The sequence below is a fragment of the Coffea eugenioides genome, chromosome 3, assembly GCF_003713205.1.
Source record: "Coffea eugenioides isolate CCC68of chromosome 3, Ceug_1.0, whole genome shotgun sequence".
Taxonomy (NCBI): Eukaryota; Viridiplantae; Streptophyta; class Magnoliopsida; order Gentianales; family Rubiaceae; genus Coffea; species Coffea eugenioides.
The window spans coordinates 38,405,851-38,425,635 of record NC_040037.1 but is presented as its reverse complement, the minus strand read 5'-3'; the positions used below and the strand labels follow the sequence as shown (position 1 = coordinate 38,425,635).

The following is a 19,785-nucleotide window of genomic DNA, read 5'->3' as shown; positions in this document are numbered from 1 at the left end:
AAAAAACATAAATAGAGGACAAATCCATTTTAACAACCTCAAACGACAAGCGTATTCTAATAATGGAGTAGTTCCCAAAAGGATGTGTACAAATTCACTCCTCATGAAACATTTGAATTTGGGAACCTAGCAAGTACAGTAATAAATTAAAGCCCAGCATCAATAGGTAAATACTAATGGAATGGACTTTTAAATCCACAGAAAAGAATACAAGAATCATAGCTGAAACAATGCCAGAGCACAAATCAACAGTCTCCCCAGTCACCAAATAAAATCTTTCGCAATCAATCATTTAGCCTCAAGTTTTCAGCATTTTTGCCGACTCGGTTCCCAATCCAAAAGTATACAGCTGCATAACAGGCACGACGCTTTATCAGGAGTTTAACCCATCATTTTTTTGGTGTAACTGATCAAAATGATGCTATAACATCAAGTAATTATATACACAAGCTGGGTACAATCCAACACAGCTGCATAAAGCAATTTATGACCTGAAAGCTATGCTGCTACAAAAAGCTTATCAGCCTTGACTGATGTGCTAGCGTATCGCAACCACTGATTCAGGAACTTCTGTTAAATAGAACTGATGCATTAATTACACATAATATATCATGCCAACTTCAATAAGGCTAATGTGAGGAATGTTTAGAGCCACAGCAGGACCCCTGCAATTCTTGCGAAGGAAGGAGTATCCAATATCAATTACAAGCTTTTTCAAATACGAGGATGACCTTCTTGCCTTCACGTACGAGTGTCCCATAATATATGCCGCGCCCGCTTCCTTGGCCTGGATCAAGTCCAAAAGCTCTTCCCTGACCGAGACATCCATGCCAGGGCTTTCTGGCAATTGAAATCTGACTTGGCGTCTCCTGATCTGTGGGTTCTCATCATCATAAGCTGATCTCAAACTCTGAAGAGTTAAAGATCTGCTACTCTGGATGGAGACAATTTCATCAGAATCATCCCGCTCAGATACAACTAAACTTGAATTGGTTCCCACATTTCTGGTGCTTATCACTGCCATCCTTCCATCAAATGATGCATTATCAGAACTTGAGAACTGCGGTTCAACAGCTTCCATCTGGATGAACTCTGCTATACTTTGAATGAGCAGGTTTTCAAAGTTCCCATCATCTCGCTGTATATCCTTATATCCATATCTGACAATACAGCGATACATACGATACGGTCTTGGACAAATGCGGCCGACAAGGAAGCGTTCTTCAGGTGAGACATAAGGCACGGGGACCGATTTTACACAAACAAAAACCAATACCGAATGAAAAGCAGGGAGATTTGTCACAAAGTGTGAGAAGATAGGAGGCACTCCTGTTGCCAATTCTGAGTAAATCAGACCTATCCCAGGAACACGAACAATACCAAGGCTGGGGCCCAATCCAAGCAGCCATTTCAATGGAACTTTATTGTGCACATCAAAGTTGTACTTCTTACGTGTCCCATAATGCCAGACAAACATGATGAACATAAATATCACAGAGAGCAAAAGGGAGACCCATCCACCCTGAGGAACTTTGATGAGTGCAGCCGACAAGTAAGCACCTTCAATGATCCAAAAGAAAAGGAGGAATGCTGCTGCAAACAGGAGATTCCTTTGCCATACAAAAACTATGACGAGTGACATGAGAAATGTTGTTATAAACATGACTGTCATGCAAGCCAGGCCTGGAAACCAAAACCCCAAGGTCAAAACTTAAATCCACTTACAACTCGAATATTAGCTATTGTCAAAGATTTTTAAACATGCTGTGGAAGAAGAATGAGTATCCAATATAACAGATGTACCAGAGGATGAAATATAGTCTTCATGCATCTCAAGAAAAAGTGAACCCTGAAAAACATATATGAATGTTGCCTTTATAGGACAAGCTTGTCAGTAGATATACTTTCACTCATACTGTTATTCTTTCTTTCTTGGAGAAAGAGAGGGAGAGACAGAGAGATAAAACCAAATCTCATTTTCTTACTTCTTCTGTTCTAGGCTTTCTAGTTGAATACTTATTTCAAAATGCATTTTTAAATCTCTCATAGTAACATTCCAAAGCACATTTACTGGTCCATGACCGTGAAGGTAAACTCCTTGTGATGTGTCTTTGCACAAGTTCAGATATCTCATAGGCGTAACACAACACTCAGAATAAAGACCACAAACTAAACAAATAAAAAAAAAATTCACTTCTTAAGGACAAGATTGAGGAAGAACACCATGTTGCATCTTGCCTTTACAAGTTAATACGTTCATGTCACAGTTAGACCCTTATATCTGGTAAAGGCTGATGTTATTGCCAAAGCAATAAGTATCCTGCTAGAGCAATTTCCCAAAAAATGGAAAACTAGGAATAGAAACATGCTCTTTAATAGATAAGCATTCTTATCAAAAATAGTACACTGCAAACAAACAACTAGAGATGCAAAATCCAGAAAAGGAAGTCGGAAGGGCAGTGGCAGCATCAGCTGGTGAGTGGCTTAAAGGGCTCAAAAAGTTGTGGAAAAGTGAGAGGTTAGGAGAATTTTGGAGATAGTAGGATTGGGGACAGAGGGACGAGAGAGGAAAAGAGTGAGCATCATTGCCATTTTTTAACATCAGTCTTTGGTTAACTAAAACTTGCTCAACACTATTCAATTCAAATCAGATGAGAGGCATGACCTTGCTCGCCCAATTTTAGAAATAAAAAAAAGAAGAAGAAGAAGAAGAAAAGAAAAGAGAGGGAAAGGAACTCTTAGGCTAAATCAATATGTCCCTCTAAGTTCCACCTCTGCAAAACAACATCCATCCATCATCACCACCTGTCCCTGCATCCTTTTTCCTTATCCTATGCCACCACGAGAATCCAAAGCTCTCCCTCTCCTGCCAAACCAAATCCATAACCACCACCCAAACCACAAATCTCCCATTCACTCTAATGCCTGCCCTCACATCCCAGTCTTTCCACCTTCCCAAATCTGCCTTCAAGCTGCCCCACAGCCCTCTCCTCTGACAAAACAATGCGCAGTTTCAATCCACCTAATGTCGTATATTTACTCTCCAACGTCATAGTGAGCTCCTCCTTCCTTACCAAAAGTGCAGATCAAACCTTTCACCTCACATAAGCAGATATTTCCTTTAACCCACCCCAGCCCCAACCCCCAAAACCCAAAAACCCCTGGCCTGCACAAGACTTCCAACATTGCCCAGCCTCAGTTCTCACAGAAATCACCAATCTAAGGGCTTCAGTTTCTCCAAGTGCTTGTATGTTCTAAGTTGATGTGTGCAAGTTCTTTCCTCTGCTGGTGTGTCCCTATGTCTACACAAATTTTATGCAAGATTCTGGATTGTGTTTGTACATGCGTAAATACTATTTCATACATGTTTATGCTGCTCTCTCTTTGTTTCTGTGCTTTTTTTTTTGGGGTTATTATTCTGTGTTTTTAGGAGGACAGGGTTCTGCCTACCAAAGAAAGGAGAGAGAATGTTTTGGAAAGGTAGACGAAGAGGACAAGTGCAGCACCAGCAGCAGGGCAGAACCCTTTATTTAATTTCTATATCAGTAGTTTGATACAGGAGTAAAAAGGAACGCAGGGAAGTTGGTGTTGATCTATACCCTACCATCATTCATGGTCAAGCGGCTAAATTAAAATGCTTTAGCTATACATTTCTAAATTTGAGGGAATGTAACTGTATGGAGAAAGCTGAAGGTATTGAACAGACAAACTCATTTGTCAATTTTTAATTCATTTGCCATCAGATGTAATAAATCTTTGAATGGTAATTGCCTTTCTGGTTAATTTTTCAATTTCTTTTGGTCAAGTAAATCAATTCTGTTAATTGCATCAAGATGGACTAATAATGAAGATTAAACAACTATTAACATATCCCCAAAAAAAAAAATTCAGGTGAACTTGAAAAAAGAGAACTATTGGGTAATAATCAAATGCAATAACCTATAGCATAATATATTTAGTTAACTTACCGTATGCATTCCCAATTGTAGTTGTATCCTGGAATCCAATTGCTATAGCAAGGGTAATAATCATGAGAATCCAATTTATTTCTGGTATGTAGATCTGCCCATATATGTGTCTTGAGGTGTGGACAACCTTGACCCTTGGGAAACAACCAAGTGCGTTACATTGTTTAACAATAGAAAATGTAGCTGAAATAATAGCCTGACTAGCAACAATTGCAGCAAGAGTGGCAATCACAAACATAGGCCAATATATGCTACCTGCAAAAGAGACCACCAGCAGAATGAAACGTTAACTTTATTTCATGCAGAAACTTATGGGAGAAATCACAAATTGTATAGAAGAAAACTAACCAGGTATTGAGTCATAGAAACCACGTGGAATGGATGGGATATTTTTTGAGAGAAAAGCAGCCTGGCCCATGTATTGGATCACAAGACAAGGGTATACAACAAAGGTAAATGCTATCTGGAAAGTTAAAAACAGGAAAACCAACACAGTGAAAAGGAAGATCACTGATGTAGTGGTTAAATTACACTCAGTTATGCAACCCATGATGCTTGTTATAATACTTCCTCCAAGCATAGACTGATAGTCCATGATCTTAAGATGAAGTACCACAATAACATCTGAAGAGGCTTACCCTCCAGCCCCCAAGATGTAGAAGGAAAATTCATTACTCAGCACCAGAAGAAAATAATAGGACTTACCCGAATTGAGCTGGCAGTGAAATGGCCAAGATCTGCAAACATAGCTTCAGTACCTGTTGAACCGGCAAAAAAATAGTAATTTTCAGAGTCAAGTAAGAGATTGTATTCACATGGTTTTAGCAGTAGAAACAATAAGTGGACACATTTTGAACTCTAAATTAACAAGTAATTACATTCTCCTCTGTTTTAGCCAAACTAACATTACGTTCAGTTTTGGAAAAACATACACCCTTATTGAAATAAAAGACACGGGTTCTCCAGAAAATAGAATGAGTATATTAGGCTCAAAAAACCAAATGATGACAAAATACAAAAGAATAAAAGCAAACTTCCCCACCCAACTCTGAAACTTCAACCAGCCCACCTTGCTCAAAGACTCTCAAAGTTCTGTACACAAGTGAATTTGACTACTGAATTTGTTCAAAGTTGAAGCTCAAGAGACTGTTTCTAAGGTTCTGGGGGATGGCTTATTCTAGTGTTTTTACAGCCAAATTTGTTACCATGGGGATGAGATGGGCTATGGTGGCATTGCTTGGATTTTGGAAGCCAACTCGGAGCGGTAACAAGTTACAGCAGCAGTTCACTGTCACAATTTTGTATTATGGATTGGTTAGCTTTCTGTTTTCTTTTTGCTATCCTGAATTCGCACTTCAATTGATTTAAAATCTAGATTTCAGGCATTGCCTCAGGATGGCATGTGACAAACTTTATGCTCAAGTAATCAAACTTTACAATCACCATTAAGTATTTAATACCACGGAGGTTCTTTTCTACAGATGACTTAGAATAAAGGGGACATTGTCATTTTTCAAAATCTTAGGGGGTCAAGCGGTTATTTGGCCAGCAAAATGGGTTCTAAATGTATTTAAACCTAAAGATAATGGGGTGAACAAACAAAAATTGCTTAACCACCAGTCACAACTTTCCAATGTGACAATAGAAAACAACCAACATACTCTTACAGCTACCTGTAATGGCCAGGAGAACTCCTCCAAGTGATATCCATCCATCTTTGCCAGTTTCCTTGAAGAACTTAACAATGTAGTGTGGAGAAAGAGCAGAGACTATTTTGGGGTTCCAATGTATTACATTGTACAGCCCAAGGACAAATATTGATATCAACCAAAGGACGACAACTGGTGCAAATAGAAAAGCAACCTTGTGTGTACCACAGTGCTGAAGAGCGAAGAGCCCAACCAATATCACACAGACAATCAATATAACTTCACCTATATAAAAAGGTAGTTTAAAAGCCATAAGAAAACAAAGTAGAAAGACCAACAATAGTCATCATTGACAAATAAAAAGATGTGCATGTACCCTGAGTTAACTTGTTCTCTGCAACTTTAATTCCAGATACAGAAGACAGAACTGCAACAGGATAGCATAATCCATTAGTAAATATGCCTGAGGCCAAACATATAGTACAAAATTTAATTACAAAAGCCCAGGCAAGATGATTTCCAACAGCCTTACTACAAATAGGTGTACTGGAGAAAAAGTTGAGTATTACTAAAAGGAAAAGATAAAAAATATATATATGTACCACATGTAAACACTCCCTCCGTCCCATTGTTAATGTTATGTATTCACTTTTTTGGATGTCCCAAAATAAGAGTCACTCTCTAAAAGTCAACACAACAGTTTATTAGTTTTCCCACTTTGCCATTTGAAAAAGTAGCTTTTCCCACCTACCAATGTGTTCCTCATACTTTCACATTTTGAATTTGAGGATAACATTGTAAAATCACCCAAATCCAACTCATCCAAACACAATGATTACATGTTCCCTTAAAGAGTTGGTTTCCGAAAAATGACTCAAATTATGGGACGTAGGGAATATCAAACATTTCCAAAAGTAAATTAGGAAATTTGTGTAGGTTTCATTCTCACGGTTAGATTATAGCTTCAACCATTTAGACATCGGATGTCATAAAAGTGTTATTGGAGCATACTCTAAGCACTTTTCTAACAATTATATCATACCCAATGATTGATGGCATGAACATAATTATGTCCGTGCAAAACAAAGAAATCAAGAAGGGATCGTTTTCCTCATAAGTGAAGTCCATCTGGAAATATACACCACTAAAGTAAGATTGTAGCTTTGAGTGATTAACTCAGAATCTACCATCAAGCAACCTGGAGTACAAAATTCTAGAGCTATCTTAAACCCAAAACTAAGTGAATAAATAAATAACAAATGCCTATAGATGTACTAGCCTACCAGAAATTGCAGGAGTGATTACACCATCACCTATGACCATGCAAGCCCCCAACAATACCACAAGAAGTAGAACCGTTCGCGACTTCTTATGTTTCTCAAGAAATCGCCTCAATGGTACAGATGATGCATGCTGAGCCGAAGGGCCATATTTATAAGTGGATAACTCCTCGTCAGCTGCTTGTTGATTTGGAAGTAAACTAAACTTTGCATGTCTGCAGAGCAGAGAGTAAAGAGCAAATGTTCCACCTGAATGTAATTGAGCCTAGTTGGTAAAAGAGATGCATATTCCTTCTATAATCCAGACAAAAGTTCACAAAAACGTGGATAAATATACCTTCACCATTATCATCAGCACTTAGCAGTATGAGCGTGTATTTGAGTAGAGGTATCAATGTTAAGGTCCAAAAGATGAGAGAAAATGCACCAAATATGGCATCCTCATTGGTATGACTTGACAGCTTCCCAACAAATATGCTCTTGTATACGTAAAGAGGAGAAGTGCTCAAATCTCCATATACCACCCCAAAGCTTTGGTAGGCCAAAAGCAAGTTTCTGGAAAGATCTGCCAAAGGAATCTGCAAGTCCACATACATCAATTTGTAGTTCAAATTCAAATGTGCTGGTACAGATATATTCATATCGAGGTGGATAGTTTCTTGGATGCAGGATGCATTTGTTTGTGATCATATGTGGCACATAAGCACCGCAGAAAGAGAAAGAGAGAGAGAGAGAGATGTCCTACAGGTGACCTGAAATATTAAATAGCCAAAGCTCCGGAAAAACAATTAGTAATACAGAAGGTCAACAGACTTTATTTTAGTGGTTATTTAGAGGGGCAGCGATGGCAAGCAAGAAGTAAGGTCGAGGGAGTAATGGAGGGAGGGCGAATCAAACCTCCATCCTAAGACAATAAACAGAGACCCTTACGAAACCCGATTCTTGAGGTTATTATTAAGAACATAAGAACTTAGGACAGATAACTTCCTTTCCTACTTTTCCAAGCTAACAGGATATTGTCCCCCTCTAGCTAAAAATGGAGAATGTCAAAGCAACTATAGGCATGCTTTAGACCCTCCTTGTCAATAACTTTTCGGACACCAAATTTGTTCCTTGGTGAAGCAATTTGTAATCTTTGCAGCACAGAAAAAGAAAACACCTTATGTCAACTTTCTAGGAGGATACATTTACTTTTTCTGGATATTACCTACACTACCACTCAACATCTTATCAAACCAGTAATAGCACAAGTGATGCTAAAAGCAGCATCAAAAAACACAGTACTTACAATCAATAAGCCTATCATAGTAATTAGATGGAAATATATCATAAGATAATAAAGTGAATTCTTAGTCCATAACTTAAACAAGTAAAAGTTCAATGCGTTACATATTTGCAGTTCACTAAATAAAAAAAAAGGTTTATTACTAAGTTGAGTTGCAGGCCATTAATGGGTTCTTTGCTCTTTTGTAAAGTTACTGATTAAATAAAAATGTTGCTTGCTGTGTGAACATTATTAGCACCCTACAGAAAAGTAAAAAAAAAAAAACCTTGAAATTATTTTTGCCCCACCGCAAATAAACCACAGCTCACAGGCTCATCAATAAAGAACTAAAATTAATAAAGAACAGTAGTATGACATGTATAGCAAAGGGTTTCACAAAGAAAACTAAGAAGGCAGGCAATAAAAAGCAGATGTTCCAATACCTTGGCAGCTAAATTTTTGGTCCTCTTGGGCACCTGGGTTGGTTCAGTTCGTCCCTCTGGCCCACTAGCACAACTGGAGTTTTGACCTCCATTGGCTGCTTGCTGATGCATGACATCATCACTGTCTTCCTCGCGATCAATATCAACAGTATACATCTATTGCCACCCAGCATTATATACAAACAATTTCAAAAGTTTATATTCAATTGATGTTGCTAAATGTTTATTTAAAGAAGAGAAGTAGTAAGAGTTTGAACAAGCAAGCAAGCAAAAAACTTCGCTGAGAACAAAGCAGAAATTGAAACTCCAAGCATTAAATTAATCCAAAATGTAGAGAAGTCCCAGGCAAATAAATTCAGTTACAAGAACGATTGAATAGTGCGTTTCAGAATGAAACCCATCTGGGCCAGCATAGAAGCTAGAGGAAAACACCAAATTAATTGTAAAGATAAGCAAGTACTAGATACAGAAAAACGATCTGGGCCAGCATAGAAGCTAGAGGAAAACACCAAATTAATTGTAAAGATAAGCAAGTACTAGATACAGAAAAACGATCTGGGCCAGCATAGAAGCTAGAGGAAAACACCAAATTAATTGTAAAGATAAGCAAGTACTAGATACAGAAAAACGAAATCTTCAGGTAGCAACAAATGATGAACCCATTATCACACAAGCATACATAAACGACATATCAATATATGTGGACATTCAGCTCACAAACAAATAATTGTCAATCAATCAATCAAAGCTCAATGACAAGGGAGAAACAGCGAAGTGATATCCATGTCATCACAAAGTTAAAGTTCGTATCTTTCTTTGGAAGAAATGGTGGAAATACATATGCATAGATGCATAGATGATAGACACAGGATTGGAGAAATCCAGGATTGATGAAGAACATACTTAGAACAAAATCCAGGATTGGAGAAGGACAAAACAAACTATCCACAGACAGACAGACGGGATGGGATACGTGAATTAAAAATGAAACCCCAGAAAGCTCCACCCACCAACCAACCCCCTGGCAAAGGCAGAAATTTAAATCGATGGGTGCACGTAGAGAGAAATGCCAAAAAAGGAAACAGAGACGTCGAAATCCCAAAATTAGTAAGAATAGAAAAGGGGGGGTAGGAAAAATGACTCACCGCGGAATTGGGGGATGGATTGATGATATGGGCGACGGAAAGGGAGGAGGGGAAGATGGCAGGCTCAAGCTATATTGATTAACACAACACAAGTAGCAGCAACACACTTCTTGTTGTATATTGGGAGGGAGGGAGGGATACTACTGTCTGCAACTCTATATCTCTTCTCCTCTTTTTCTATATACATATATATAACCAATGAAAACATTAATAATTATCAATTGGTGATGATGAGAATTGATGTCAGGCTTCATCTACATCTGCTCGCCTGCTCCTCTGCATCTGCATCTTACGAAGTAGTAGTTATATTTGGCTCCTGACTCCCACCATTTCACTTTCACCTCTTTTTTAAGTTTTTCTTTTCTTTTTGGTTTGGTTTTTGACTACTCGTTAGTACTGCGTAGGATAGAGGGATCATTTTTATGACAACAAGTGTGCGGTGGGGGGCCCCTGTTTTGTGTTCCCATCCCCCAATCATTTTTATATTTTAACATTAAAATTACACTAACATATATATATATATAGGGTTAAATGCAAAAAACCCCCCACAAACTATATACCGAGTTGCAGTTTACCCCCTAAACTATAATAATAGACATTTTGCCCCCTTGAATGATATGTTTGGACAAATCTACCCCTTTTATTTTAAGCATTGTTATTTTTCTTTTTTCTCTATCATTTTCTATTTAAATTCTTCCTTTTTTTATTTAAACATTGTTTAAATAAGTAGAGTAGATTAGTCAAAATTTGTTTATTTCCTAATTTCGTATGTCAATATTTTATTAAAAAAAAATCTATGGAATACAAGATTTTTTTTCCAAATGTTGAAGTTGACTGTCAAGTTTGTTTGGATTGGCATCATTTCAGATAAAATAATTTGCTTCACAAATTCCAATCACCTTTTTATCTCACATACATCACATCACAAAAAGTGCTACAGTAATTAAATCAAATAAATCATCCAAATAAACTCTTATCCAAACAAGAATGTCATTTAAGAAATTGAACTTTTCAAATATATAATAACAAAATAGAGAAATTGATTAATCAATTATTAGTAGTATCAATAACAAAAAAGATGAACTACTATTGTTGTTTTTTCTTATTTTTTATTTCATTACAAATAACAATTGCTAACTTTTCTTTTTTATGTGATATATAATATGTTACTTTTATTATAAGTAGTTGAGTAACTGTGAACTTTTAATTAGTTTATAGGTACTTAAATTGTTGAATTACTAGATTAATACACTTTATAATATAAGCTACATATATTTTGTAATAACAAAGAGTTTATGACAAATTATTAAGAATGAATTTAACAAATAAACAAATTTAAAAAGCAGTTTAAAAAATGTTAAAATTTTTAATGTAAGTCTTTTCACATCGGAGAGAGATGTTGGCTAGTTCCAAGAGAGAATGAGAACAAAAAGAAAATAAAAGGAAAAAAATTTAAAAAGCTAATAGAGAAAAAAAAAGAAGAAAGGATTTAAGATAGTAGGGGTAGTATTGTCCAAACATATCATTTAAGGGGACAAAATGTCTATTATTATAGTTTAGGGGGTAAACTGCAACTGGATATATAGTTTGTGGGGATTTTTTGCATTTAACCCATATATATATATGGTCCTAGTACCAACTGGCAATTTATTTAGAGAGGAAAGAGGGGCTGGAAGGAACGGTTGCAGTTCATGGTCAAGATTTGATTAAAAAAATTTTAAGATTCAGATTTCATCTTGTATCTCGTCTTTAACAATATATATGGGACCCATAAAATTTTATTCTAGAATTACATGTTGTTGAAAGTAAATTACATTATTTACAAACAAATTATGTCGCGTGCAAAAATGCACATAATACACGAATGATTGCTTCTGCAACCGTTCCTGCCCCGAGTCGTCCTTTAAAGAGTACCTTTGATAAAGCATGATATGCTACCACTACAACGGAGTTAGTGCTAATAATGATTAAGGGTTGTGTGCTGAAAGCTGAAATACAAGAACTAAAATTTGATAAATGAAGTTTGAATTTTTGTAAATTATTAAGTACTAAATCTAATATATACATTTGAACGTGTATTATATTAAGTAATAAATAAATAATTTATCACTTATTTTTTAAAATAAATTTTAAAAATAAAATTTTAGCACCCCTTAATTAATTCAAATATCTCACTTTTTTATTGTCAAATGTATCTGAATCGTTGAATTTGGTTATCAGACAGGAGGAGGATTGAGGGACGATCCAAATTGATCCATCCAATTGTTGTCTTTATTTGCTTTGCTTTGCAGATGTGCACACGATTTTCACGCGCATCAGCAACAGCATCTCTCTGTTCCTGATGCGGACTGGACTCTCGTACCCTTTACCACCACCAAGCACTAACTAGAGACAGCCCTAGTCATTTCTGGTTCCGCACCACGACTTCATTATTAGAGGATAAAAATTGGGACCGTAGAATTTTTCCCTAATACAAAAACCATATTTATAATTAATTAGATTATTTCTCCTTGATTGTGTGCCATATACATTGTGTAGCTTTAATATTGAATTTTTTCCCATCATTTTTTTTTCAAGTTTTAACCAAAAATTCAACACGAAATAAAGTTTGCAAAATTTTAATCTCTTGAATTCGTCTCTATATATTTGATTTTACATAAAATATGAATGAATTACTATCTTTTTTTTTTATACAACACGAAAAATAAAGCAAACTAACATAACAAAATTATAGTGTCCTCGTAATAAATTAACGAAAAAAATTATATTACTTTATCATGAGAGAAACTATATATTTTTATCTCCATCTCTATACATACATCGTGTACTTTATTCCCATAATATATAAATAAACAAAAGGAATCCACGTTAAAAACTCTCCACAATCATTTACCTCTTGCACCGATTTAAACTTAACAAGTAGTACTTTATCATTTTTTTTTAGATTAACTAACTTTTTAATCACCAAGTTTAAAAAAAAAATCACTAAGAAAGTAACATTTGATGATGAGCATAATTATCTTAAAAAACCAAGAAAAATGCAAGGGTGCACGGTACACACCAAGTCGGGACCTTGAACGAGTGATCCTCATCCTTTAGATATGTAGATAGATGCATCATATAACTCTAAACTTGGGACCTTGAGCCTTTGTGGAAGAGGATAATCCTCTATTTTTTTTTTATCTAGTAAACGGGGAAATGGAATACCCTCTATTCATGAGTTCCTAAGCCGGCACCAATTGTAAAAACAACTGAAAAAAAAAAATAGATCCAATTGTAAAAACGACGAGAAATAGTTGAACTATTGAAGTGATATGGTTTGAATTAGAATTGCAAACGAGTCGAGTCGAGTTGAACTTTAACCTAATCAAACGAGTCTCGAATTAATTTTATCAAATTGAAATTTGAGCTCGAATTCGATGAGTTGCCAATTTAAAATTCGAATTGGAGCTCGACTTAAATTCAAGTCGAGTAGAGCTCGATTTCCAAAAAAAAAATTATTTTTTTTTTAAAAAAATAAAAATAATTTTTTTTCTGAATACATAATAAAATATTAAAAATATATATATAATTTTATTATTAAAATATAAAATAAATAAATAAATAATATATAAGGATTTAATAATTTGAGTTCGAACTCGGATTCGATTTCACTCTATCAACTTGCGAGCGATTGGTTGGCTTGCAGCCCTAACCTGAACTAACAAGAGAAGTTGCATCAGAGAAACCAGTCGTCAGAGGTTATCAAGTTGGTTTCGGAAGTAATAAGTAAATGATGAAGTGAGTGAGTATTAGAGAAGTGAATGCCGTTCGTTCACCTTTACTCATAATACCTTTTAGTTTCTTCATTGAGATTGGGATAAGCTGTGTGTCTGTGGTGCGAGCTCCCTCCCTCCCTCCCTCCCTCCTATGGAATAGAATAAGGTTTTTCACTATCCTTATCACAACTGATTCAGGTATGCCATTAGACATATTCGGAAGTTTTTACAATTGTCCAATTCACTTGTTTCTTGTAAAAATCTTTCCTTTGGCTCTCCTCTCCACTTTTATTACTTATAATAACTAGACTAGTAGTAGTATTAACTAGTCTATCAAAGGGCAACGGAGCTGTAGAATTCAATTCAATCTTCTGCTACTTCTTCTTCTTCTTCTTCTTCCCATTTCTGACTCTTCCATTATCCCATTGCCGCCCTTAATTTAATACATGCAATTCGCATATTCCTTCTTCTCGTAACTGCTTCCTTCCTGTCAAAGTTTACCATTCTTCCTGAACAATTCATTTTCTTCTTTGGTACAAATTTACAACCTCCTTTTTTTTTTAATTGTTGCTGTAACTAATTGCGTTCTTTTAACTTTTATTTTTTCCAATTGAACATTTTCCCCCTCTTTCTCTTTCAAGTAAAGTTCCATTCTTTTTTTTTTTTTTTTGCATTGAATTGAGAAGTGGAAAAAAAAAAGAAAGGAAAAAGATAGGAAAGGTTTCTGTGTAGCTATGTTTCTTTCGATGATTGTGGAAGTTTTCCACTTCAAATTGATGTTAGTTGAGTGAGCCTTAAGTGTTTGTTTTTTTGCTTGACAGTAGTTGAGCATTAACTCGGCTCACTACATCCTAAATTTTGCTTGCTCATTTGTGTCAGCGGATGAGCTTTTCGCCTTCACCATTGTTGCAAGCCGTCCGGGTATCGCATTTCCCTGCAGACCAATCAGTATCACCATTTCTATTTGTCTGAATTTTACTTGATGGAAAAGCTAATCCTAAGTACTACCGCTTTTCCTAGCTTTCAAAGAAAACCCTCATTACTTTCCACCTTGGTGCCTTCTGATGCTACTGTAAAGCTGGCAGCAGCAACAATTCCCATCACAAGTACAAAAACTAAATCCCCTTCCCATTTTGGTCTTCTTTTGCATAGGAGTTGCTGCGTTAATCCTTACAAGGGCAATAACGCTGTAGGCGTTCGGACCCTTCACCATGATCATGATGTTTACGACAGCAACGACAAAGATGATGCTGAAGTTGCTGGTGACCATCAACTGCAAAAGGAGGATTCTGCTAGCACTGATTGGGAGGTGAAATTTCTTGGGCAAATGGGCCCTTTCCAGAACTTACCCTCTGAAAAGAGGAAAGAGCAACAGAAATCCAGGTTGTTGCAAGATACTGATAAGATGGATTGGTGTGTGAGAGCTAGGAAGATTGCCCTCAAATCTATTGAAAACAGGGGCTTGACTTCTGTCTTGAAAAATTCTGTCAACGGTAATAAGAAGAAGAGAAAGAAGAACAAAAAGAAATCCAAGGTTGAGGATGTTGTTATTAAAGAACTGGACGAGGATTCAGATTTTGATATTCACGAGGGAGATTTCAACAATGTGGCTGATCTGCATTCTTCGGATGATACAAGTGACCTCAGGGAAATGGCGAGTATGATGGCTGATGGAATGTTTCAAGAAAGAAAGGACAAAACCATGGAAACATTTATTCAGAGGATTTCTCAGTTTTCGGGGCCATCTGATCGTAGGAAAGAGATTAATTTGAATAAACTCATTGTTGAAGCACAGACTGCTGAGCAAGTATTGGAAGTCACTGCTGATATGATCATGGCTGTTGTGAAAGGGCTTAGCCCTTCACCGCTTTCACCTTTGAATATTGCAACTGCGTTACACAGAATTGCCAAAAACATGGAGAAAGTGTCAATGACAAGGGCTCGCAGATTGGCTTTTGCTCGTCATAAAGAGATGTCCATGCTTGTGGGAATTGCAATGACTGCATTACCTGAATGCTCTGCACAGGGAATTTCAAATATTGCATGGGCTTTGTCAAAGATAGGTGGCGAGCTTCTGTATCTCTCAGAAATGGATAAACTGGCAGAGGTAGCCTTGACCAAGGTTGGTGAGTTCAATTCACAAAATGTTGCCAACATAGCTGGTGCTTTTGCCTCTATGCGGCACTCTTCTCCAGAACTATTTTCGGGTTTAGCCAGAAGAGCCTCAGAGATAATCGACTTATTTCAACCACAAGAGATCGCTCAATTGTTGTGGGCTTTTGCTTCTCTCTTTGAGCCTGCCGACCTTTTGCTGGATTCTTTGGATCATGTTTTCAATAATATCAACCAATTCAAGTATTCCATGGATGTTGTAACTAAAAATGCTAGTCTAGAAACAGGAAGGGAAGTTAATGGAGAAGCCACATCTGAAAGCAATTTATGCAGCCCTGTCCTGAGTTTTAATAGGGATCAGCTTGGGAATATATCCTGGTCCTATTCTGTTTTTGGACAGATGGAACGTGTCTTCTTTAACCATGTTTGGAGAACGCTAAGCCAGCTTGAGGAACAAAAGATTTCTGAGCAATACCGGGAGGGTGTAGTGTTTGCTTCTCAAATTCATCTTGTGAACCTATGTCTGAAACATGAATTTCCACATCTCCAGTTGTCTCTGAAGAGTGATTTGGAGGAGAAAGTTGCTCGAGCAGGAAGAACCAAGAGATTTAATCAAAAGACCACTTCCTCATTTCAGATGGAGGTGGCACGTCTTCTTGTTAGCACAGGCCTAGATTGGGTCAAAGAATATGAGATGGAAGGGTATACCTTGGATGCAGTCTTGGTTGATATTAAAGTTGCACTTGAGATTGATGGTCCAACTCATTTTTCAAGAAATTCGGGTTGGTACCATCTCTAGAGACCTTGTAGTATCTATTTTAATTTGAATTTTGCTTATACTGCAGTTAATCTAATTCTTAACCTACTTTGAAGGTGTCCCACTCGGACATACAATGCTAAAACGCCGCTACATTGCTGCTGCTGGTTGGAAGCTTGTGTCCGTGCCGCACGAAGAAGTGAGTAATCTACTTAGTTACTAATTCTTCTTCATATTCTTGGTGTGGATTAAAAAATGTCTTATTCAATGATCTAGAATGAGTTGACCCAAGAGATTCATACAACCAAACGATAACCAGTCTCTGTATCTCCGCCTCGTTTCATACTACCCTCCTTGCACCACAATTTACTGTCCAAAGAGGTAAAAAAAAAGGATGCAGATGAAAATTCTGGCATCAGTTTCCTTTCCAGAGACTTTTTTAGCATTCCTAGGTTATCATCTCTATGATGTCCGTATGTCATACCTGTTGTTGGCTCAGTGACCAACTATTAGGAGTCGAGACTTTTCTCTGAAAGCTTCTTTACTTTCCAATAGAGAAAAATACTTAATGCAAAGTAGTTTTTGGTAACAAGAGGAACTATATGGTTCAGGATACACTGTTTTCTTTGCAATGCCTTGGAAATCAAGTACAAATTTCTATATGGACGTGTAAGATGTTAGAATTGATAAACTTAAAACTTCACATCAACCAAATGGTTCCTTCATATTACTGGATTGCCGTTGGCAGAAATTATTTTGGTGGTGATAGTTGAATGTGACTATACCATGTGACTGGATCTGTTTAATCTGTAAGTGGATGACTAGGCCAAAAAGTGGAGGAATTCTTCTATGGGTGTGGGAGAAGGCCCAAAGCCTTCAAGACAAATGTTTGGTTTGTCCCCCGAACACCTACCAGATAACAGAAGTTGCCTTCTGAAATGATAGGCACTGACAACCATATAGTAGTTTGAGGGGTATAGAAGAAAGCCATAAGAGCTATCTATTGGATTCCTGAGTCTAGAATACAATTGGTGTCATCAACTCACCTTTATTACTTTGATCTCTTTATCAACTATTTAATCCTACTGCTGTACCAAAAACATAATATTTCGGGACTCTTTTATTCAATGGTTGGTACATAAACAGTCTGCGAACTAAGCAGCAGAATTCCTGTATTGCCTCTAGTAATTTGTCAGTTTCAGAAAGCAAAAGGAAAGGGTAATAAACCCTTTTGTGTAGTACACTCTGGTGTGCAAATTGTGATCTTGTAGAATTTAGGTTGGATTTTGCAATATTTTTGCCTGTCTTCTTATTGTTATAATAAGGTTATGTGCATGAAATCTTCAGATGTATCACCAAATACGCATGAATTATATAAAAACGCTGATTTTGTACTTTGAGCAGTTGGTAAAGAAAAGTTTACTTCTAAATGATAGTTCCATGCTCTTTAACAATAGGTTCATTTCAAAAGAATGACTTTTACACAAACACCATGGAAAAGATTCTGGAACTTTCAGAATTTGCCATGGCGAAAGATTCTCCAATTTGAGACCACATAAGTGCCTTTAGATGGCAAATTATTACTGTGCTCTGAGCTGCGGTGCTGGTCATGTACTAGACAACAACCTTCATTCTCCACAAGCTTCATTAGTTTCACCTTTCACTGGAATTTTGAAGCTTCCTTATGATTTTGCGTGCTATACCTTTATTTCCCGTCTTTGGAATCAGCAGTTGATTAAGAGAAAGTGTTATACGAACTGTTCTTAATTGTATGCCCTATAGTAGAGGGAGGTCAAATTTTCAAAATTTTCATTTGTACTTTCCCTCCTTTTCCAAAGGAGATGCATGCGAGTTTCAATCCCTATTACTTTCTGTGGGCCATCTGCTGGGAGTTCCAGTTTAGTGATTTTTCACCCCGTGCTACAAATATGTATGAGGATACATTTGACTTAAAAAAAACCACTCCTAGTTCTTGGTGTTTTTCTGAATCCCTAATCCATGGCAGGACTCCCTAAACATATAGAAACAACAAACGAAAATTTTTGACATGTAGCATTTATGTGGTGGTGGTGGTGTTGTTGCAGTGGGAAGAACTTCAGGGCGAATTCGAGCATCTGGATTACCTAAGAAGAATCCTCGATGATCACATTTGTAAAGAGAGAGAGCATCACTCGGTCTGGTGAATTGGGTTAAAGTGTGTTAAAAGGTTTCCCTGGTCGAGGACAAATCAGTGTCACTCTTCACTTGAGTTAGCTGTTGCTGTTTCCGAGTACAGGTACATATGAAGATACAAGCTCAAAGCCTGTTGTCCACGGGCTCCTGCTTTTGTTAAGGATTAAAACGACTCGGATGGAGGCCCGCCATCCACCACCATTTAATCAGTAATCACAGAAGATTCTTGGGGCAGGAAAGTATCTGAGTTTTTATGCCATGTAAAAGAATCTTTTGCTTAGAACAATCTTCAGAGGTATCTCATCGTGTTGAGGAACTTGGAAATAACATGAAAAGAGAATGCATGTGGATACCGCCCTGCAAATTACTTGGCATCATAAAGCATGACACAGAAGAATCGGCCAAACTTCAAGACGGCCATGATCAAAGCTGCAAACCAAGGATGGACAAATATCCAAATAGAGCTGGAAAGCAAGAAGCTGATTAGCCAGCTACATTCAAAGCTCATGTCATCAAGGAAGTCGACTAGCTACAATCATTGAAGACGTGCAGTCCCTTTGTACTTTGTTTTCACAGTGCTGCTCCTCCCCCATTAACATAGATGATAAGAATGTTCAAACGAGCAAATATGCTCTCAACATTTGGAGTGCTGAGGCACTCGAATAGATGATGCTAGGGCCTTTGTCCTTTTTGCTCGGACCGTTGTCCATATACTGTACATTTTGACAGGCAATATTAATACAAGCTATCGTTTCAAATGCAAATGCCACATGATTAGGATAGAGCAGGGTGGGTCTTGGCATGCAAATGCAAATTTGTTTAGGTGGTGAATTGGGCCTGGTGGATCAAATAAGAATCACACACAAATTTTTGCATTGCATGAGAACAAAAACATTTGTTGATTGTTGATTAGGTTGTTCGTTGAATTTTTTTAGTAATAAAACAATGAGAGGACACAGCTGTACTGCATCCCCGCCTCACGTGTCTGAATCTCAAAGTCAGAAGCAAAAAGTCATCCCCCAGGGCGGGGGCTCCGTTGTCTTAGTCACTTGTGTTTTTTCCTTTTCTATTCACCGGTTGTCTTAATCAATCAGTATTTATGTATGTCTAGAGTATCATTCATTTTTTTTTTTTTTTTTCTGACGGAGTGGGTGTCCGGGTCAAGTCCTTAAAGGCGGCCCGACTAATCCCACTTCGGCCCGGCCCAGCGCCCCAACCAGACCTAGCACGTTAGATG

At 37.1% G+C, this 19,785-nt stretch overlaps 2 protein-coding genes across 2 annotated transcripts; one reads left to right on the top strand and one right to left on the bottom strand.

The window, feature by feature from the left end:
- Positions 1–134: 134 nt before the first annotated feature.
- LOC113764673 (potassium transporter 4) lies at positions 135–10,025 on the bottom strand. Its single transcript, XM_027308641.1, has 10 exons — positions 9,750–10,025; positions 8,605–8,760; positions 7,235–7,475; positions 6,901–7,146; positions 5,994–6,044; positions 5,642–5,902; positions 4,674–4,726; positions 4,317–4,431; positions 3,969–4,223; positions 135–1,683 (listed from the first exon to the last, which is right to left on the bottom strand). The coding sequence occupies exons 2-10, from the start codon at positions 8,758–8,760 to the stop codon at positions 596–598; spliced, it is 2,466 nt and encodes an 821-aa protein (XP_027164442.1). The 5' UTR covers positions 9,750–10,025; the 3' UTR covers positions 135–595.
- Positions 10,026–14,002: 3,977 nt separating this feature from the next.
- On the top strand, positions 14,003–19,312 carry LOC113765621 (RAP domain-containing protein, chloroplastic). Its single transcript, XM_027309856.1, has 4 exons — positions 14,003–14,040; positions 14,387–16,401; positions 16,493–16,575; positions 18,461–19,312. The coding sequence occupies exons 2-4, from the start codon at positions 14,490–14,492 to the stop codon at positions 18,557–18,559; spliced, it is 2,094 nt and encodes a 697-aa protein (XP_027165657.1). The 5' UTR covers positions 14,003–14,040; positions 14,387–14,489; the 3' UTR covers positions 18,560–19,312.
- Positions 19,313–19,785: the final 473 nt, after the last annotated feature.

Bases quoted from the DNA above. Each gene is read 5' to 3' on its own strand.
- LOC113764673 (XM_027308641.1), bottom strand. From the start codon at position 8,760: ATGTATACTGTTGATATTGATCGCGAGGAAGACAGTGATGATGTCATG. The intron at 6,045-6,900 runs GTAGGCTAGTAC...ATCCTGTTGCAG, and splicing joins AATCACTCCTGCAATTTCTG to TTCTGTCTTCTGTATCTGGA. The intron at 4,224-4,316 runs GTTAGTTTTCTT...TCTCTTTTGCAG, and splicing joins TTTCTATGACTCAATACCTG to GTAGCATATATTGGCCTATG.
- LOC113765621 (XM_027309856.1), top strand. From the start codon at position 14,490: ATGGAAAAGCTAATCCTAAGTACTACCGCTTTTCCTAGCTTTCAAAGA. The intron at 16,402-16,492 runs GTTGGTACCATC...CCTACTTTGAAG, and splicing joins TCATTTTTCAAGAAATTCGG to GTGTCCCACTCGGACATACA. The intron at 16,576-18,460 runs GTGAGTAATCTA...GTGTTGTTGCAG, and splicing joins TGTCCGTGCCGCACGAAGAA to TGGGAAGAACTTCAGGGCGA.